The following is a 22,424-nucleotide window of genomic DNA, read 5'->3' on the forward strand; positions in this document are numbered from 1 at the left end:
GTCAATTTAAAAAGCAAAACAATTTAGGCTTTTACCAACACGGACACAAGTGCATAACGATGACGTATGCGATTCGCTATTCGGTCTACCCTGATTCCTCCGACTCCTAGACAGTTCACTTCACTGTAGTAAAAGGCCTAGGGATTTTTTAAAGAAGCGGTTTTTTAACTTTTATGTTATACTTCCGGTTTTTTCTTGTACGTGACCGTGAATTCAAACGCGTCCTTGTATTTTGTGCAGGAGAAAACACGGACGGAAACTTCATTGAAAATGGTAAGGCTATAGTTTAGTTATAAACAGGTTTTTAGGTAGTTTACGTGGGCCTTGGACCTAGAACTAGGATCAATCGTCGTTCGTCAATCGATAAACAAAGGCAGAGAAGCCTAGCCCTAGTTTCTTAAGAATTTAATTGCGTAGTGTTTGTCTTAACGCTAGGCCTAGCTTCACGTGAGTGAGTAACCTTTTACTACCGTAAGATTTTTACATCGAAAAGCATAATGCTATCTTGAAGTCTACTTAGCCCATATGTGTACTTTAATTGTTTTTATCGGCTTATGTTATGTTTTAAGTAATAGTTAATATTGTTCAGGCTTACTGTTGTGGCTAACAGGATTGCACCTTATGGTTGCAGGCTTTGCCTTATGGTTGTCACTTTATCTATATTATCAGTGTAAGGCAGTAAAGCTAACCAAACCAAAGTTAGGCTTAAGAGTAGTACATCGGGTGGTTATGCAATCGTAACCACTTTTTTACATAATCACATGACTAGGAGTAGGATCTTGAAAGAGTTATGAAATTGCCTTTTAGCCACAACTTAATTTTAACATTTATATTAGTCACAATAATTGCGTATAAAATTGAAAATCCAAAACTAGATGTGTTTAGATGACCTTCTAATTTAAGATAAACTATTTGCTTTGTTCCATTCATTATCTGAAGATTGCGAGGAGTGATGGAAACTGATGCCCTTGTGACCCATCGTCGCCATGTGGCTGCTAGCATGCCGAGTAGTAATCAAACTGTTTATCGCGCAGTAAACGGACCAGACGCGGGAAAACCTGTCCAAAGTTCAGCTGTAGGAGCTACTGTGACAATTGACGCTTTTGGTGAAGTTACAGTCTCAAAGGATAAAAAATCCCCTCAAAATACGCGAGATCAATCTGGTAAAAGTCACGCGCGTACAAACAGTAGTGACGACGATATGATTGACATTAACGCGCCAAATGGAGGAGATGACTCTTCAATGGATCAAAGCTTTACTGGTGAGTTGATTTAATATTTTTAGGGGACTAAAGGTAGAGAAGTTGGTATCAATTAAGAGACTAGAAAAGTACTTCTCCTTGACTTCATTTTGAATCAGTACCCAAGCTGATGCATTGAAACTTACTTTAAAGCATATCTGCAGTGGTTTATCAGATTTAAAGCATCAATAGATTGAGATCTTGAAACATGATTTATAAAGACGTCATTGTCGCGACGGGACGGGGGGGGGGGAGGAATTTGACAGTCTGAAGCGAAAGATTTATTATTTGAATCCCTTCAATTCTCTATAGGGATAGAGTAGTGTATAGACTAGTGGCGGTAAAGAGGGGCTGTGTATACCTCCATCTGGGGCCGGGCGCGTTCTTGTAAGAAGGGATACTGCGCGCTCCGAGTAGGGGGATGACACTGAGCTAAGATATAGAAGGGTATGACGTTTGCATACGTAGTACTGCCATTACTAGAAATAGAAAATTGAAAACATTTTTGCTAAAAGCCTCATAAAGTGGGAAACCGGGTTCCTCCAAGGCTCTCAAAGACTATACAGAGCTGTTTTATGTTTGTAACCAATTGTTCAAGGGACTGTGTAACATCTTAAATAATACTGGAGGGAAGAGATTCACTACGTCTTAAACACTCTTAATTTTGGCGCTTAGCCATATACTTTCATATACTTACCTGATAGCCTATTTTCAAAATTACGCTGTTTTTAGGTACGGAACTTTCTATACGCTGTTACCCTACATTAGAAGTGTAACATTTTTTGTTCTTCATTGCGTACTTATGTATATCGTTTTAGTCGGCTTTTATTTTTTCGTCTACCTGTTTATATAAAATATTTTGATTCGATAACTAGCACGCCAAACGCTTAAAATACAGTGTACACGCGTTTTGTTTTTAATCCCAAACGCGCATTGGGACTTCAACCTTGATAATATAGCTTCCCTCAGCGCTCTTCAACATACTTTACACTCGGATATGGTTAGAAATGTTGTTAGTCGCCGTGTAAAAACTCTTATATTATAAAGTGTTGATTGTGTGTGTTTTTGTTTAGTTAAAGAAAAATACTTTTATTGTTATTATTATGTTAAGGGTGCTTGTGAAATATAAATTTAAAAATGACCCTAAAATGCGTTATTTGGATAATTGCTCAAGTAAGTTTGTTTGTTTGTTCGTCTTTGGTTTGTTGAAAGCACGCTGTCAAATTAGTAATACGCGCTGTCATTTAAGGGGGATACGCTCTATTAAACTATCTTACAAGTCGTAAGGTTTTTCCGAGGGGGCACTCACTCAAGCGTAATCGGAGTACCGGTTTGACTGTATTAAAGTGATTACGCGCAATCTTTAATAGCCCTGCCCTTGACAGCGCTAAAAATGATTACAATTTACACGTAGTCTGTAATCGGTGTGCAGGGTTTCAAACAGTGATTAGCCCCTCCGGTTTTCCCGTAGCCTTTCGAATTCACGCTCTCTGTGGCTTCTCAGTGGGACACCAAGTACCCATATAATACGTGAGAACGTATGAACGTGTTTTTCTCCAAAAATTGAAACCTTGAAGAAATTCAAGCCGTTCCCAAAGCTGATAGATACTTTTTACACTGAAAAGTTGGATATCTCTGAAATTTATATTAGAAATTTTTTATATTAGCTTGGAAATATATGCTAATTGAATGTAGGCATTTTCTTTGGCAAGGCAATGGTACTAGAGATATTTATTGCGGTAAAATTCTGTTTGCTTATTTTTTTTTTTTTTTTTCATCGAAAACTGAGTTTTAACTTCGAGAATGCGTCACGGGTTAAGGGTTAAAACTATGGTTGAACACACATTATCACACGTAGCGGATTTACATCCATAAACATTGCCGATAAAATGACATGGTTATCTAACCTTGGCTTTTAGAATTTTGTGATAAAAACATGCTAGCTATCAAGAATCGTCAGTTCTTAGGGTAAAACGATAGTTGAAACGTAAAGGTAACACGTATTACCTTCTGAGCGCTCGACGCTGTGTAAGTAGGCCAATATGTACAGAATGTACCATGCAGGTGTTAGCAGCTTGAAGGAGGGAGAGAGATGGAGTGGTAACACTGTACCCCCACCTTCGGAACGGCACCGAAGTCCTCCCAGCCTCCTCGGCGTTTAAGTGGAGTTGTACCAGGGATAAGGGAGGTGAGATGGATTGGAAATGATGAAGGGCGACCTGCGGCACCGTATCTCTTCCAGTGTACCTCGCGCACGCCCCTACCCTTCGGTAGGCGATTGTTAAGTGCTGCCGCGTAGCGTCATTTCATGTACGAGAACTAGCTTCTATTTTTAAGATAGAGGGAGCGGCCTTTACAATTTCGTCCGGTACGACCTACCTAACCGCTGAGGATGCTGGGAGGACTACGGTGCCGTAGGTGGGGGTACAGAGGCAACGCTATAGGCATGGGGGTTACCAATCCATTCCTCTCTCCTTCAAGGTTGTACAGTACGGAATCGTAATGGAAGCCCAAACAATGCCGCTACGCGGCAGCACTTAACAATCGCCTACCCAAGGTTAGGGGCGTGCGCAAGGTAAACTGGGAGAGTTTCAATGCCGTAAGTCTCCCTTTATCATTACCACTCCATCTTACCTCGTGTCTCCCTGTTAGCAGCCTATTGCCATAAACACAGAAGTAGGGAAACCCCTGTAGGTTTTATGGCGTTTTGCTTTTAACCATGAGTGTTGCAAGAATCATAACAGAATATCGCACTGTATTGACAAATGAATGGGTTATAAAAATCAATTGGGTATCTTTGGTACATGGCGCTAGATGGGCACTATTTTTCCTTTCCTTTGGAATCCCTTATAATTTGTTTATTTATCACTTTATCTTTTTTTTTACCTTACACGTTTTTGGTTTTTAATGCGATCCCATTTCTTCCTCGCAACCTTTTTTCCTTTCGTTATCTCCTTCCTCCCCGTGCCTGGTCTGTTATCGCGATACAGGTGGCGAAGATGACAGTCTGCTCTATGAGCGAGGTAGTTATGGTGGCAACGCGAGTTCCCAGTCATACCACCACCATTACGACTGGCCTAGCGAGTACACTGAATTCGATAGATTAACGGAAGGTAAAACAATACCCCTTTTTATTTATATTTTTTATCGAACATTATTAGGAAGTCATAACTAAATTGGAATTCTTCGAGTTAAAAAAAACTTATCTCCTATAACCTTGATAGGATTTCTATGTATTAATTTCCTTTGAGTTTTTACGGGAGCTCCGCTTCACAGGTACTTCCTATTTTGACAAACAATGTACAGGTAGACCGCTTTAGCCCCGCCCCGGGGTGAATATAAGACCTTGGGGTCACGAGTGTCAGCAAATTATCAAAACGTGTTGGTGTAAAGCTTTCGCTCTAGAGTGGCGCTGTAACTATTGGTTTTTGTCCTCGGTGTCAGCTAACTATAGAGGCACGTAGTTTTAATTGTTATCTACGCAGTTGTCTCCGATTTGGTCAAATGAGGTCTTGGTGGAAAGCCTTGGGTACCCGGGGCGAGCTTAAGCTTTTGGATTTTGACCTCAAGGTCATAGGGGTCAGCAAATCATCGAAACACGTGGCAAAACAGAAAATATCGCATTGTATATGATTATGAATTAAATGGTTAATTTCAAATTTAAATTAATAATGTTAAGCTTATATTTATTTACACCTTTTGTTTTCTGGACACTGGACACCATTGTTCATTGTTTTCGTTATAATTTAAAAAGAGGAATTTATTTATTATTTTTAGTATTATATGCGCGGTGAAATACATCGCGCCATATAGTTTTCTGACCTTCATCCTGTAAAAATATACTTCTTTGAAATACATAAATACACCCCTTATTTTAAAGGCCTAGATCCAGGCAAGATCGTTCTAGGCGAACCATAAGTTCATAAGATATGTTCCATCAAGTTTGACACTACCTATACATCGTAATGCTAGAGACTTAATAGACCTAGTTCGGGAACGACAATCGAGAATTGACTACACGCTGACGGTTTTGCAGTCCATCTTCCTATTTAGTCTGTACTAAGCGTTTGACAGCACCTCACTAGGCGTACGAGAATTTATCTTACGTTTCATCAACGTCATGACAAGCTCTCAATAACCAGTGACAAACTTATGGAACACATCTTATGGCGAACTATAGGGCTCACTTTGAAGCATTAGCGGAGAGATTCTAGATTCGCTCTATAACTCGCGTGGCTCTCGGCCTTTAAGAGTAGTACCCTCTGTACTCTGGTTTCCTATTTCTACCAACGAGATTTCGTAGAACGTGATATCTTTAGAGGTCTTCGAATTATTACAATAACGTTAATGATCCGAGATAGGGAAATTTTATTAACCTTTAATCAAAGTTCCGCCTATTTGCCTCCCACTTTTTCCTCTTCCGAAATTGCCATTTTGTTTCTCGTGATTTTTGTGGAATATTTCCAAAGAATAACAGTGAACAAATACGACGAAATTTACCGACATTTTTTACTCTTATTAAGAATTATCAGCTGCGCTAACAAACGTTTTTAAACAACGTCACAAGGTCTAAGGTCTACGCTTTTTTAGACCATTATAGAGTACTTGTTTTTCAGTTCCGTTTGAACGAGTAACTGCTAAAAAAAGCTTTTCGCCCGATTTTATCGCAACCTTATCTCGGTTTAAAAAACACGTTAAAATATATTTCGCCAAGTCTGTGTCTGTTTGTGAGCTTTTGTGATTTTAGTTAGTCGTGATCGAAACCCCTGGAAATGAGTCTTCGGAATTGTTTTTAAATTGAAAACGCTTTATAATATAAATTAAATTTTTATGGAATCAAGATGGCAGAAAGATTATCCCGAGATAGCCTGCCTGGGTAATTATGCAAATTTATTATTTGATTTTTTGGAATTTTTCCTTACTTTAAAATTTTTCCGCGTTTGCCAAAAGGCAAAGCTTCATGAAGTGCCTTTGTTTTTTCGACGTTGCTTTTGTTGGTAGTTAACTGTATTAAGTTAGGACTTAACGGACGCGTCTCCATTCTCTCAGATCTCAGATATACAGATTGATTTCTGTAGTCGTTGAGCGGCTTGTTTACCCTAACATTCTCACTTAAAAACGTTTTTCCAAAATTAATTTGGAGTACATCAACCTGCTCAACAACTATAATACCTGTTGAACTATGCTGACAGATGATTTATGCCGTTTATAATTGGAATTTTAAATGGAGTTATTTTATTGAAGTGAGAATTTTAGTGAGCTTATACAGTTTGCCGTTTTCTGTTATTTTTCCCATCATGGTGTATTTTTTATTATAATTATTATTAAACCAAGCTTTATTTTAATGCTATCATAAGGCATCTTTAATTATAATTCCATCATTGCCCAAAACCTATGAAAATAGCCGGCATAAGAAATGCAGCTAGGTCGCCTGAAAGCAAAATAAAATAGATTATTTTTATCGATTCTTCTACTAATTATGAAACCAATCTGCATAGTGAAACAGCCACAAAACGAATCCGAATTAGCTTGAGATTTCATAGATATTTTGAAATTTGCACCTTCGACCAATCGCGTAACGCCCTGCCTTTTTGTTAAGAAAATTTACGTGACACGCTCCATATCTGCCGCCATGATTGTCACATGATCACATCACGCTCTTAATTTCATTCCCCATTGGAGCGTGCCTTGGGAATCTTTTTTAACAAATTAACCGAAATTAACTGTGATGTCTCAAATTAATTTGAATTTTTAAAATAATCCGAAGGTATTTCCCTGATGTTTCACTATGCAGAGAGGTCTTATAATTAGTAGAAGAATCGATAAAAAAAATCACTTTATAGTCCTCCTTTTAAATATTGCTCCAAGGTGGCTAATTTCAAGCAGCTTCAAGAAAAACATCGTGTTCATTATACATTTTATGAATGCAGTTTCATACGCATTCCTTAAAACGCTGTCATTCATTGTGTAATATTTTTGTTATCAAATCAATATATTATCATGAAGATTAATGACAAATTATGTTTGATCATCAACAAAGAATTGTAAAGGAAAATCTAACCGAAAATTCTATATGTGAATTGTTTGTTATCTTTATGGATTATTTATAATCTTACATATCAAATAATAGGTAGTAATAATTGACTATGATAAATAGTCACGCTATAAAACTGTTATATTTTAGAAAGAGAAAAAAAAGCGTGTTTAATCTGAAAACTTTATTGTACGTGTCGAGTCGTGTACGGTTAATGTAGTCATAGGCGTATGAACGCTGTACTTACTTTATTGTGTGAAATGTTTCGCTGGGTACGCGTGTATCGTAGAATTACGTACCATTGTAAGTTATTTGCCGTATTATATTTGTGAGTTTCGTTTATATTTTGAGAGTTCTTATGCATTTTGAACTCAAAAACGTGTGTCAATATGGGGCCGTTTATGGTGAGCATTCTCTACGTCATATATTTCTTTCAGAGTTTGTTTTAGAAGTCTCCGTCTTATCTGTTTGTTAGATAGTAAGCTCATGCAATGTGTATCGTCATAAACATGATTAATAACTTTATAAAAGTATATTTCTTATTGATCAATTTACCATTGGCGTGGGCATGGTTTCGAACCCGGTATCTATACCACCCATTTGCCTGGTGCTCGCTCATTCACCGCGAAAAGCCGATCACACAGGGTGTTTCTGATCCGAAATATACTCAAACAGTGGCCCAGATGGAGATGGAAGTTACATTTTCTACTCAAAATCGCACCCAAAGAACATCCCCCTTAATTTATGCCACATTTATCAGAAACACCCTGTATGTTTTGTCTCAAGATGTGAAATCGGGGATTATAAAGCGTCAAGTTTAAATATGGCGTTATAAAATTTGAAGGCGATGATAATTTGAAAGATAAACGAAGTATTTTTCTTAAAACGTACATTAATAAACTATGAAATACATCGTAAATCGAAGTCTGAACGCGAATATCCATTGTTTAAGCACTTACCATTTGCGCTGATTATGATTGAATTAGGGTCAGTTGGCACCCAGGATATGGATGATTTGCCTCCTGGAATTGGCCAATACGATGATTTCCACACGATCGACTGGCAACGAGATATTGCCAGGGATCGCATGAGACACCGCTACATTATTAAGAAAAAGAACGAATCTATATGCGATTTACTCCGAGGGGCTCATGACGCCTGGTCGGGATGGCTTTGCGTCCTATTTGTCGGATTAGCCGCTGGTAAATAGCGGCTTTATTCATGGAAAATAATTATGTTCAAGCCGTTGACCTCGGTGTGATCTGCAGGTAGTGTTGCTGGTATAATTGACATTGGTGCTGGATGGATGAAAGATTTGAAAGAGGGAATATGCCCTCAAGCCTTTTGGCTAAACAGAGAACAATGTTGCTGGTCGTCGAATGATACTACTTTCGAGGGTGGATCGTGTACTCAGGTAAATTTTGCAACCAGTCTTACTCTTCGTAAATATGGTTTCGTAAGAATGAAGGGTACAGTGGCATATCGCGTATAATTGCCTATCTGTGACGTATTTTCCGACTGTGATCTTTATCTCTACCCATAACATGACGGCATACTCATTCTTACACGTTATAAGTACAAATTGGTTTAATTCCATCGATATTACAGTGGCATACGTGGCCAGAAGTCTTCGGTTACTTTTGGAAAGATGATGCCGGAGAGTACATCATATCATATTTATTCTACATATTGTGGAGCCTACTTTTTGCCTCGTTGGCTGTGATGCTAGTCAAAACATTCGCTCCGTACGCGAGTGGATCTGGAATTCCTGAGGTGATTGATGCCTTTAAAATATTTCCAATTAACTTAATTATTAATTTTATTTATATATAAATATTGCAGATCAAAACCATTTTAAGTGGTTTCATCATAAGAGGGTATTTAGGGAAATGGACATTGACAATTAAGTCCGTTTGTATGATGCTTGCCGTTGCCGCTGGTCTCAGCTTGGGCAAAGAAGGACCACTTGTCCACGTTGCTTGCTGTATTGGCAACATTTTTTCATACTTGTTCCCGAAATACGGAAGAAATGAAGCCAAAAAAAGAGAGGTAATGTGTTGAATTTATTACATATGCAAAGTTCTTTAATTTAATTTAAATTAATTTTAATTCGGAATAGATTTTATCCGCCGCTTCTGCCGCTGGCGTCTCTGTAGCTTTCGGAGCTCCTATTGGTGGTGTACTCTTCAGTTTAGAAGAGGTATTAAACACCTGGTTTTATTTAAACATCTTTTGTAAATATAATAATTTTTAATTTATTTAGGTTAGCTACTATTTTCCTCTTAAAACTTTATGGCGTTCCTTTTTCTGCGCTTTGGTCGCCGCGTTTGTTCTGCGGTCGATTAACCCATTTGGAAATGAACATTTGGTCATGTTTTACGTAGAATACGCCAGACCTTGGATATTTATTGAACTGGCGCCCTTCATATTGCTCGGAATTTTAGGGGTAAGTTTGGAAGGAAAGCACTCGCTAAGTTATTGTAATTAGCCTTATTCCTGATCAGCGCCACCTACCCATAGCGGTGACTTTGAGAACTACTGTAAGCGGCAAGCCAATCAGATGTCGCTAAAATCTGGTGACGTCACTGACTGGCACTCTCGGGTCTTACCAAAAATGACATCACCAGATTTTAGCGACATCTGATTGGCTTGCCGCTTACAGTAGTTCTCAAAGTCACCGCTATGGGTAGATGGCGCTGATCAGGAATAAGACCGCTAATTAAAGCTTAATTTTGTTTTCAATTTTAGGGCGTTGTGGGTTCCATATTTATAAAATGGAATATTAGGTGGTGTCGTTACCGTAAAGAGTCCAAGCTTGGACAGTATCTCATTGCTGAAGTATGGTTAAGTGTTAATTTTTCGTTTAAATGATGCTAATTGTAATAATGGTTTGACAACAGGTGTTAGCCATCACTGTTATAACAGCAGTAATTAGCTACCCTAATCATTTCACAAGAATGAACAGTGGTGATCTGATTAAGCTTCTCTTTAGTCAGTGTGGTATCGCTGACAATAATGACCTGTGGTATGTTACGTTTTTTTTATGTTTTTACTTCAGTTTTGGAAATTTTGTAGTTTAAGTTTAAGTCTATATATCTTTTCTAGTAATTACAACCGAAACTACACGACTGCTAGCAATCGTATTGAAATTGGGGAAGCGGGACCAGGGGTCTATAAATCCCTTTGGCTCCTTATTCTAGCTTTGTTTTTCAAGCTAGTCATCACCATCTTTACTTTTGGCATTAAAGTGAGTGCATTTTGTTTTACCGACGTTTATGTCACCGTCTCAGGGAGCCCGTACCGGTCATATAATTCCTAAAAATTCCTATATTTTTGAACCTGTCCTATATTATCCTATAATTTCATGAAAGGTCCTATAATATCCTATATTTTTGACTTAGTCGAAGTTTTCGTATAGTTTAGCATCAAATTTATCAAAATTTAGCTGTTTTTTTTATCGAGATCACATTTGAATGGAGACCGAAATTGCGGAGCTCGCTTAGGATTTTTTATATATTATATTATGTTATATTTTAATTAAGTTCTTCTGAGTTTTCAAAGTAAAATCCAATTTGTTATTTTTTAATTTTTGGGATTTTTCTACATAGTTTAAGCCCAAAATTGTATTATATTAGAGCTGCATTTTTAGTCCTATATTTTCCTATAAAAACACGTGATTTTTTCTCCTATAAAATCCTATAATTCCGGAAAAAAATTCCTATTTTTCCTATAAGGAATTTAAATATAAGAGTGGGCTCCCTGCCATCTTTCTTGCCCGACGAACGCGTCTTATAGAGAGGGGGTGTCATTTTATCCTTATTTTTCACTACTAGGTACCAGCTGGTCTCTTCATTCCTAGTATGGCCATGGGTGCCATTATGGGTAGAATTGTTGGTATTATTATGGAACAAATTGCATTGTAAGCAAATTAACCATTCTAGCTTAAAAAGAAACCCTTGAAAAAAGGTGCAATTGCAACTGTCTCAATTACTTTGTTCTGCGTAGTCACTATCCCGAAATGTGGATATTTCAAGGAGCTTGTTCAACTGGCGAAAGCTGTATGTCCCCTGGCCTTTACGCCATGGTTGGGGCTGCCGCTTGCTTAAGCGGAGTAACCAGAATGACTGGTAATGTATTTAAAAGATAGGCGCGCAAGGTTACAGGTTAGAACATATTTTTGTATTTATTTCTATTAGTTTCATTGGTGGTTATTATGTTTGAACTCACTGGAAGCGTAAATTACATCGTACCCTTGATGGCAGCTGTCATGGCTAGTAAATGGGTCGGTGATGCTTTGGGTAAAGAAGGAATGTATCCTTTTTGTCACGTGATGACGCCAATCGGTGTCGGGTTGTCTCGCGATAGTTTTAAAGGGACTGCAAAGAAGGCATCGGCGTGTGTGTAAAAATTATTTGAAATACGTCAGAGGCACGTGACCAAAGGAGAGGCGTGGGTGGTTCAAAGAAGCTTAGTTCGTTTTATTTCGAAAACCACCACTTCATGATTGGAATTGGCGCTGCAATCTCGCGAAAAACAAGGACTAGATGTTAACTAGTTCCACTCCATGAGGAGTCTTTGTATCTTGGCATCACGTGATGTCTGTGACGTATTTCAAATAATTTTTACCCACCCGCAGATGCCTTCTTTGCAGTCCCTTTAATGAACTTGTTTTGAACCTTAACTGGGTACTATAGCTATGACGCTCACATACACTTGAATGGGTACCCATTTTTGGACAGCAAAGAGGAGTTTACACACACAACTTTGGCCGCTGACGTTATGAGGCCCAGGTACATTTTTGGTTGAGTTTACAGTTGTTATTGGAGTCATTAGTTATAAATGTTATTGTATATAGGCGGTCAGAAGGCCCATTATGCGCTATAACTCAAGATAGCATGACAGTAGAGGACATTGGTAAGGCACTTAGTTTTACATTCTTATTCTCCACAGTGGGCGACAAAAATTTTCCGTTGTTTAGTAACTCCTGTTTTTAAATTGGTATTTCTTATTATTTTCTATTTTCTTGTAGACCTCCTTTTAAAAACTACTGACCACAATGGATTTCCAGTGGTGGTTTCAAGAGAGTCTCAGTATTTAGTTGGTTTTGTGCTACGGAGGGATCTAAACCTTGCCTTAGGTATGATGAACTATTTATTTACCCTTTAAGTGGCAGTTAACGTCAGCAGGGCTCCCACCAGGTCCCTAAAGTCCCTATTTTCCTACAAGGTCCTTAATCTACCCTAAAATTGGTATTCGGTCCTTAAATCACCCTATTTTTATAAACTTCGGAAAAAGTATAAGGGTGACCTGAAAATGTCTTGTCTGAGATTTGACCAGAGCCCCAAATTTGAGGAGCTCGCTTCGCTCGCTCCGGTTATTTATGATTTATTTAATGTTAAATTTAAACGAATTAATTGGCTAATTTTTATAACAATAACAACTCGTGGAAAAATTATTCGACTGAATTTAGACATGTACGTTATTGCAAATGGTCAGAGAAATTTGTTCAAGTTAGTCAGGGAAAACATGGAAAAGTCAGGGAATTTTATTCCAAAAATTTTGTACGAACCCTGTAAAGGCCCAAATTCTAGTTCAGTGGATTTTTTTAAAAAAACAGTAAACATGATAGGAAAATAGTTACTTCTAATCAGAAAACCTTCCTTATACATTAGAGCCAGTATCAAGTCTTACCTACCGCTCCCTTAGAATAAGAATATAAACAAAAGAAAGTCAGAAATAATATCCTATTTTATCGAAAAAATAGAAAAGAGTAATAGGTTCCTAACTGTTTGTGATATTTTCACAGAATAGATATCCCTTTTTGCTTCCTACTTTTAGAATTTAGGTCCCTATTTTACCCTATTTTTATCGTGAAAAGTCCCTTTTTCCCCCTATTTATTTTTGAGATTTTGGTGGGAGCCCTGCGTCAGTCAGGTGACTTCACTTTACCATGTTGCATTAGTTGTTTTCGGTTGCAAATTTGAATCAGACAATCTTAATTAATTTCTCTTCATGACAGCGAATGCCAAAAAGACTCAAGAAGGTGTTCACAGCCAATCTCGAGTCTTATTTGTTCCGCATGTTCCAACTCCGTGGAGTGGTCCTCCTCCAGTCAAACTAAGAAAAATTCTTGACTTGGTAAGATTGAATGGTGCCTTTTCCTTTTTAATTAATTGGGGTGTTAAGTAAACTGTTGATGGCCCGCCATTTCTTTGTAGGCACCCATTACGATAACTGACCAAACTCCGATGGAAACTGTTATTGACATGTTTAGAAAACTAGGTCTTCGTCAGACCCTTGTAATTCATAATGGGTAAGTTGTGTCCCGTCTGTCTTTGATTGTTTACCAACGTTTGATTTGAGGCATTCGCAGTTAAAAGAGTGTAATTCCGTTGTAATAAGTACTAACAAATGTGGATGAGAGGGAAAGTATGACAATGGCCATAGAGCAGGCTGTGTTAAAAAACGCGGACATCAAAGTTTCGCCAATAACTATTTTAGTTTACTAGTGACTGATGGACTTGCAAACTCGCGATTGAAAGTAGTTCAGACATTTATGCTCCTTGGTTTAACCATAACCTACTCGATCACGCGCATCACGACGCAACCTGCTCGTGCTATAGCTAAATTACCGAGATTACACAATAGCAGACGACGGTAACCGCGAATTAACACAAGGCCTATTTTAAGGGAGTGAACAGGCCCAGTATAGCTACGCCAATAAAACGGTCAACTACGGCGAAACTCTGATGACTCGCGACTTTTGGCCATTTTCATACTTTTCCTCTCATCAACTTTTGGTACTAATTACCTCTCATCAACTTTTGGTACTAATTACCTCTCATCAACTTTTGGTACTAATTACCTCTCATCAACTTTTGGTACTAATTACCTCTCATCAACTTTTGGTACTAATTACCTCTCATCAACTTTTGGTACTAATTACCTCTCATCAACTTTTGGTACTAATTACCTCTCATCAACTTTTGGTACTAATTACCTCTCATCCACTTTTGGTACTAATTACCTCTCATCCACTTTTGGTACTAATTACGATTACAACCCTTTTATATTCACTGTTTGTAATATTTTCTTTTAGAAAACTGTTAGGTATAATAACAAAGAAGGATGTTCTCCGTCATATTAAACAACTGGCGAATGAGGATCCCGAATCTGTGCTTTTCAATTAGAGAAAACTAAACCACGCCTCTCCGCAGTCTCTTCTTATTTCATTTTTTCCTTTCCCACCTGCTAAGTATTCCCTGTTGCTCTTTGTTTCTTACGAAGACAACAACGGTAGCTACTTAAATTGTACCATTCGGTTACGTACCAGTAGTAAATTAACTAATGAAAGAGAGATTTATTCGCATTTGGCCACGCCCCCTCCCCTGTTTGTAGAGATGTTAATTAATTTTATTTCTTCTCTCGTATGGATGTCGTTGCGTTTTTATAATTTAATTAATTGGAATGAGTGAGAAATGAGAGAGAGAGAGAGAGAGAGAGAGAGAAAGAATTTGTGAAGCTACAATATATAGTAATGTTCTAAGAGACTAGAATGATGAACAAAAAAAAAAGTGTACACTTAGATTAAGCTAGGAAAAACATTTTCACGGGCTTTTTAAGAGTCAAAAAAGTTTATATACATATTTATTGTCAATAATGGCTTTTTAAATTTCAACGTTTTTCAGATCTACTTCCCCGAAACCCCTTAAAAAAAAATCTTGTCTGTTTTATTCAACTAATTCTATATATTTGTGCAATGTAGAAGAACTCCCGAGAGTTCGTTCATTAATTATGCGTATTAAATCTGTCTTATTACAAGTTTCTTTATATACTGTATAAGAAATTGCGCTTTTTTGGCTGGTTTGTATAAGGAGGGAAATGATGTTTCCGTATAAAAAAGTGTAAGTGCATGATTCGCGGTTTCGTCAAGAGATTTCGGAAAAACGTGCGATTTCTTCAAAAAATTTGAAATAATAAGGAAATATTTCTAAGCAGTTCGTGATTTAATTACAGGTTTCGTCAAACTTTTCGCGAATTCATCAGAGATATCGCGGTTTTGTCCTCTTTGCTTTCGTGTTTTCGCGGTTTTGTCCTCTTTGCTTTCGTGTTTTCGCCGTTTTATCCTCTTTGCTTTCGTGTTTTCGCCGTTTTGTCCTCTTTGCTTTCGTGTTTTCGCCGTTTTGTCCTCTTTGCTTTCGTGTTTTCGCGGTTTTGTCCTCTTTGCTTTCGTGTTTTCGCGGTTTTGTCCTCTTTGATTTCGTAATTTCGTCAGAGTTCGCGAAATATTTTGAAGTAGTCTTAAACATTTCGTGATTTACTACAAATTTAATTGCAACCTAATTGTAGGTCGCGTCAAAAGCGATCAAACATTTCGCAATTTTTCTCAAAGATTTCAACGTTTTTATAAAGATTTGGCGAGGAGCATATGGGTTTCCTGTAAATGTTGGACAGTTCAAAGATTAGATGAATAAGGAGTTATAATATATATATTTTATTGGCTTCACCCTGTCATATGGGAACAACAATGAGTGCCTTAGGAAAACCACCAAGATACCCGTTCAAGGTTAGAACCCCATGGAGACGGTGGTAGAAGTGGGAAAATAATAATTTCATTTTACCCTTTTTTCCGCCCCATGGACAACTTGGCACGCGCCCCTTTGTCCTATAGATGAAACCTTCATACTCAATTCCCCCATGACGCGCTCTTAATTTTTTTTTTTAGGATGAATGCGGGGTTTTTAAATTTTTCTTCCTTCCCCCCTTGACTACCGTATTGAAATCAGTGGCACGCGTAAGCTCTTGTAACAAAGGTTATATAGAAAATGTGATAAAAGCGGGAATCCCTTCTGGTCATCTTTTCCGTTAGTGACGGGATATATTGGACGCCGAAGTAAGTCATCTAAATTTTTGTCAAGTAGTAACGGCTTAAGATAGGGGAGAGTTGGATTTTAAAATTTGGAATTTAATTTCATACATTACATTTTTAATCTAGACGCGCGGGAGACGTAAGGGACCATATTTAATATGATATTTCAAGGTCACAGCAGAATTCTAAAAAGGTGGGTGAACGGAGTAAAGTTAAGTCCTCCCTAAGTTCGCTGTCCTCGGGTCGCATAAACATCTTTGCCCCCCCCCCCCTAAGCTGGTAACCCCTCAATAAAAACCTTGGGACGCTACTTCGGTGCCGAAACAGCTTTTCGCGTTTCGGCGCGAACTGAGTCACAGTCTCCACGCTCGTTGTTGTTGATCTCCCCTCGATCGCGTCGTGCGCATTACAATCATGGGCACTTTCTTTCAAAAGTTCAATTTCAACCGACATGACATGAGTGTGGCCACGTGGCGCAGGCCTTCTTTAATATATTCCAAAGAATCCGATTGTTAAATAGACTCGTTATAATTTTTTTTAAACAAGACAGATGTTCAAAAACCCTGGCGTGGGAAAGTGAATAGCCTTTGGTAAGCCTGGTTTATACGCCAACGCAAGCCCCGTTCTCGTTAACCCCGGGATTGGGGGGGGGGTTAAAACTTATTGTTCGGAACCCCTAGCTGTAACTAGACTCGAATTTGCGCGTGCAGCCGTCAAATAATTTTGATCTACGCGTTTTTGGCAAAATGAAAAATGTCCTTATTCTCTAACGGTTTGTCAGAAAACATTTGACCATGCGAGTATTGATTTTAATTCTATTCTTACAATAGAGTGGTAGCATTACACGTTAACTACCCGTTAAGCATAATGCAGGCTAAGGCAGGGAGATGTCATTACTCTATTGTCTATAGGTTTTTACAGAGTATTGGCGCCGGAATGGTTATCTCTTACAATATTTAGGTGTCACGTTGTAGTATGAACGAAATTTTAACTGTTCACAATATAGGCCTACAATTCCCCAACAAATTTACTTTGGTAAATAGCGTAAGGAATTGAAACTCGACGTTCATTGCGTTACTACAACTTAACTGTCTTCAAGAACCTAGTTTAGTTAGGAACTTAGGGTTCAAGGCTATAAAATTTAGAGGCCTTCAAGTTCAACTAGTTCCTTCAGAGAATCAGAGCTAGTTTAGTCGAACCCTTATGTTACCATGAACTTTTTCTCATACCCGCTCGAGTCTCGAAGCAAACAGCCATGTCAGCTAGATTAAATCGAATAAAAAGTTTAACATGGAAAAAAAAATCGGGTCGACGTTCCCCGCTTCTCTCACTTCAATGGCAGCCAGCTTCTACTTCTAGATGACCACGAAATAGTTCGTATTTGAGAGGGCGCAGACTTGTTCGTGCACACTGCAAAGCTCCGCGTGTTTGAATAGAATTGAGAGAGGAGGCCCGGGAGCGCGTAGGCTAGATGAGAGCGGTGAAGAAGAGGCCGCTCGAAACCGGAGCGTCATCCTCCCCATACCAACCATACCATTCCCAGACGAAAGATATTGATGTTTTTTCACGGAATATCTGGGGTCCCTCTTTCCTCTCTCTCTCTCTCTAAAAGCTTTGATTGAATAATTTGCTACCCCCCCCCCCTTTTTATAGACACCACGTTTTTAGAAACCCGCCATCCAAGCCTCCATTTTTCCCTATTTGGGTGGTATATCCATCCAGACGCTGACGGTGTAATGGTACATATTGATCTTCAGCTGCATGCGCCCACCGTTCTCTCATTTTTCGTCGGTCTAAATTTTGTTTACGACATTTTAGATAAGAGGCGACAGTGCAAAATTAATGTACTAACAACACTAACAGAAACGTCAAATTGATTTTTATACTGTTGCCAAGTTACTGCGGCTCAACCACCAAGTTTTTATAGCCGTGTAGTTTTGATGCTTATAATGTCATCGTAAAATGAACAAATAATTAGCAGGGAAGCTTGAGAACAGGGCCAGGATTCTGTTTTTCTTTTTTCCACGTTTCTTGTGGCGTATTTCCCGTCAGATAAGAAACAATCCTTTTTTAGACAAAAATTTGAGGACAAGGTTATTGGGAGACTTAGTTCTATGAACTCAGTCTGGTTCTGCAGCGAGGGGTTAGTCACTCTCAGATTTCCTGTACAGATATTACGGTTACGTGTAATTAATTTAGCATTGTCAAGCAGGGAACGGATTTGAAAGATTACGCGTAAACCCACCGATTACGGCGAGTGACTGGCCTCTCTCGTGCAAGGTCGTGTAAGAATACCTATGCGTCACGACTTATTTTATTTTTCCAATGCCAGAAGTATTGATTAGAATATTGAACCATACGCTCGTGTTCTCACGACGATTATATGATAAAAGAAATCGTCTCGCGTACATTGCAAACTCATTATAGATAATAATGGCTATAAAAAGCCGAGTTAATCCATCAGAAATCACTTTGTAATCCCGCTTCATTGAGGTGGAATCGAACGACTTCGAGAGGTAAATATTGAACATCGTTTAATTTAGTTCACCCTTGAAAGCTTGTTTCTTTTATTTCGTTACGTAGTAACGGACCTTGTGATCATTAGACCTGTAAAAATGATCAAAATTGTCCTGTCTTTGACGCTGGTAGCGACGCTTTACTCGAACGTCGATGCGGCTCCGAGAAACTTTACTCTCGACCAGTCGGTCCAATTACTAGCCAAGGCTAACCAGGAATTTACCCTTAACCTGTACAAACAACTTGTGAAACCCAGGGAAAATTTGGTCGTTTCCGGTTTCAGCGCTTCCACCGTCCTGACTGTATTGTTGGAAGGTTCCAAAGGACAATCGGCTCGGGAGCTTAGCGCCGCTTTACATTTGGATAAATTGTCAGTCTTCCGTTTAGAGGATGGTTTCAGAAAGGTTTTGGGCGCCATTAGGGGTAACGATGAATACACGCTTTCAACTGCCAACTCAATCTGGATCAAAGAAGGTTACGGAGTCCTGGAAGGTTTCCAGAACCGTGTTCGTGATGTTTACTTATCCGAATTAAAGGTCTTGAGGCCTGGGGAAGGTAAAAGAGACATCAACCAATACGTTGCCGAGAAAACTGAGGATTTGATCCAGGACTTCCTTAAGGACGAACCGAGCGAGGACACTATCGCTTTCTTATTGAATGCCGTGTTCTTCAACGGTACTTGGAAATCACCTTTCCAAAGCTATACCTTCGAAGCCGGGTTTCTGGACAACGATGATGAAATTCCTCAAGATGATTTTAGCAGCGCTACAACTAGAATGATGAATATCAAAAAAGCTGTTTTCCGTTACGTCAATTCCGAAGATTTAAAAGCCGAAATCCTAGAGTTACCTTACAACGGGGGTGAAACCAGCTTTTTGGTTCTCTTGCCGTACGGAACAACTTTAGTTGAACTGGAGGAAACCATTACGGCCGAGAAGTTACAGAAAGCTATTGGACAGTTGCGTCCGGCTAACGTTTCTCTTGTCATGCCCAAATTTAAGATCGAGAGTGAATTGGATCTGGCTGAACCACTAGTTCGATTGGGCGTCAAGGATGTCTTCACTGATCGAGCGGATCTCTCTGGAATAGGTAACGGGCTCAAAGTATCAGACGTTTTACAAAAGGCAGTTATTGAAGTGTCTCAAGACGGCACCAAGGCGACGGCTGCTACTGGTATATCTATTGAAACAATGTCTCTTGAAATCCCGCCCGCAAACCTTAAGGAAATTAGGGTAACACATCCCTTCATGTTCTTACTACGTCACGAACCCACAAACAACATCCTTTTTGCCGGACGCTACTCCAAATCGACACCGTTTAATCCAAACGAATCCTAAATTAATTTATTTGTACTGAAATAAAGATCTATTAATTATATGTGCTTGAGATGTATTTTATTTACATTGTGGTATACTGTGTTGTTTGTTTTGCGAATCCGATTAGCATCTTTCAGAAAATATTAATATCTGTATTTCAGCCAATCCATGCACTTATCTGAAGTACTTGTCTACAAAGACGGTTTTTTATTCATTTATGGCATACTGCGTTTGTTGCGTGAAACGGATTAGTATCTTTCAATAATTCTTACTATCGCCAGTTTTTAACCTATACCCAGTAAACCAGTCCAATGTTTTTCCAAAAGGTGCTGAATTTCTGAGGCCATGAGTAGAAAAAAAAATCGATTCTTTCAGTACTTTTCCCTAGAGAGTAAGGGAGAAGGTTGCACACTTTTGTCTGTATAAGTTTTGGAGAGTATCGCGCAACCCTGCAACATACAGCCCATAATATACAATGTTTTTGAGCTAGCTGACATATTTGGGGAATGAGAAAACCTCGCTAGAACCCTCCAGCGAGCTCTACTATAAAGACGGAAAAAAACCCACCCCCATATAATAGCTTTACACCAACTAGCTCAATGAAGTTGCACAGACTGTAAAATCGATATATTCGACAAGTATTTTTGCTTTAGTAGGCCATTCCCCTCGCAGGAAATAGAGCAGATTCAAATCGTGTTATTGCAAAGAAAAAAAGAAAGTCTATTACACTTTTGAATTATAAATGAACTAAAATCGAAATGATATAAAGAGTATAACTTTGATTGTGTCACGAAGGTTCGATTTGTAAGAGCATTTTTGTATAGACGTGATTTATAAACCCTGGTATTTATGGGCCAAAAATAGACTATGGGATATTTTGAGCTATTTTCGAAGTGTTTTAATGGTAAATGGTATATAAGATGTGCTATGTCGTATTATGGCTTTTTTTTTACAAATTTTGGGTATATAGTAAGGGATCTTCGTGGGTTTTAGATTGAAGTAAAGCTATGGTAGACCAAAGCAACAAAGATTAAGACAAGAAAGGTGCGCGAGAAAGTATTTCTCTTTGTTGGTAGCAATGAAAGCGGTGCCTTTTCCGAGGACGGAACCTTGGCATTGAACCTGGCAATTCCAGACATCCTCTATAGGCCCAGTCTGGAACTACAGATCGATAAGTCTGACACTCTCTTTGGTTGCTTCTTCCACAGCTTCTCTCTCTTTACTGCATGGCTCCCCCGCTCGAGTCCTCAAGTAATATTAGTGGCAATAAAAGCCCAGGAGTTCTAAGGAAGGAATTCCGTCCGCCATGGCACCACGGGTTCGTCTTTCCTGAACCAGGATTTTAATCAATGATTCCCAAGTTCAAAGACGTTTTGGAAAATTCCAACTGACAACTGTTGGGTCTCAATGGTTATTCCTCGAAAATACGATTGGGGTTTTTTTTTTAAAAAATATTTGATAATTCTTTTAGATTGCAATTTCTTTTGTTATTAATATTGGTTTTCGTTTGTAGTGAGGCAAGTGTGAGCAATATTTTTAGTCAAAAAATGCTATGTTTTAATGTGGGTTATGTAGATGATGGTAGCTGTTGGTTAAACCAAACTTTACCAAAGCAATGGGTGCATTTCATGGTGCAGTTTTGGTATAAAACGCTCTTTTCCCTAATGCCCCTGTAAAAGATGTTGAACGGCGACACTCGGGTTTTCGAAGTAAAGTGGGGGTAAAATAAACAAAGGAAACCCTTAACTCGCAAATTCATCTAAATCTTTAGGTCAATAAATCTTCCTAACGTTAAAGGGGCTTTTCATACACTGCAAAAAGGTTAAACACTTCTACCCCCTACTAAGTCTTTTATGACTTGATCTGTTGTGGGTCGAATTATCCGTAAAGACTTTTAACGAAGCCAACCATCTTCCTTCCTTACTAAACACGATAAACGACGGAACATCTAAAAGTTCTCATCAAATAGGCGTTCAAGACGAGTTCCCATGATTTAAGTGAAATAGCGTCGTTACGCGACAAAGACCTTATTAAGAAAGAGACGCTCGTCATAGCGTGAGACCATCGTATTTGTATTGAGCGGAACGCTATTGGCGCTGAACATTATATAAAAATGTATGTATGTATTTTGATCGACCTTATTAAAATGGAGGGAGGTATTTTGTTAAATTGTCGGTAGACAAGGTTGATTATCATTCTTGCGTCGGGTCGTATATAGGAAATATACCTTTTGTAATTACGACTAAAGTCACCCTTAGGGAGCGCTATCAAATTAGCTCCATATAGTTTTATTATGGTCGACGACGATGCAATAGAGATAGTCGGGTTTTCTTTTTTCGCGCGTAGCCCCGAAAGCTTTCAGCGCGCGCGGGAATCGATCTTGCCGTAGTACGCCTATCTAAGGACCAATGAGAAAAGGGGGAAAGAGAAACGTCATAGGGATGCAT

At 38.6% G+C, this 22,424-nt stretch overlaps 2 protein-coding genes and 1 long non-coding RNA gene across 6 annotated transcripts; 2 read left to right on the forward strand and 1 right to left on the reverse strand.

The window, feature by feature from the left end:
* Positions 1-117: 117 nt before the first annotated feature.
* On the forward strand, positions 118-15,105 carry ClC-c (chloride channel protein 3). 4 transcript variants are annotated; one of them, XM_089852773.1, is made up of 21 exons: positions 118-273; positions 940-1,262; positions 4,232-4,354; positions 8,262-8,477; positions 8,544-8,689; positions 8,884-9,048; positions 9,118-9,324; positions 9,395-9,475; positions 9,539-9,721; positions 10,024-10,113; positions 10,176-10,300; positions 10,381-10,522; positions 11,109-11,194; positions 11,281-11,402; positions 11,472-11,586; positions 11,970-12,065; positions 12,131-12,189; positions 12,305-12,412; positions 13,295-13,413; positions 13,494-13,588; positions 14,375-15,105. In XM_089852773.1, the coding sequence occupies exons 2-21, from the start codon at positions 953-955 to the stop codon at positions 14,463-14,465; spliced, it is 2,679 nt and encodes an 892-aa protein (XP_089708899.1). In that variant the 5' UTR covers positions 118-273; positions 940-952; the 3' UTR covers positions 14,466-15,105. The 4 variants fall into 4 exon arrangements, with proteins under 4 accessions (XP_089708899.1, XP_089708901.1, XP_089708900.1 ...); XM_089852774.1 differs by lacking the exon at positions 118-273 and adding an exon at positions 312-451; XM_089852775.1 differs by lacking the exon at positions 4,232-4,354.
* On the reverse strand, positions 14,940-17,546 carry LOC149623645 (uncharacterized). The gene is made up of 2 exons (XR_016374803.1): positions 17,476-17,546; positions 14,940-17,406 (listed from the first exon to the last, which is right to left on the reverse strand). It is a non-coding gene; the product is annotated as an uncharacterized LOC149623645 (long non-coding RNA).
* Positions 17,547-17,740: 194 nt separating this feature from the next.
* Positions 17,741-20,971, forward strand: LOC149623646 (leukocyte elastase inhibitor-like). The gene is made up of 2 exons (XM_089852777.1): positions 17,741-18,660; positions 18,728-20,971. Exon 2 carries the CDS (start codon positions 18,760-18,762, stop codon positions 19,996-19,998), a length of 1,239 nt encoding a protein of 412 aa, XP_089708903.1. The 5' UTR covers positions 17,741-18,660; positions 18,728-18,759; the 3' UTR covers positions 19,999-20,971.
* The last annotated feature ends 1,453 nt before the right edge of the window (positions 20,972-22,424 follow it).

The sequence above is a fragment of the Phalangium opilio genome, unplaced genomic scaffold (assembly GCF_054372755.1).
Source record: "Phalangium opilio isolate 3A_F unplaced genomic scaffold, DU_Popi_V2 ptg000113l_1, whole genome shotgun sequence".
Taxonomy (NCBI): Eukaryota; Metazoa; Arthropoda; class Arachnida; order Opiliones; family Phalangiidae; genus Phalangium; species Phalangium opilio.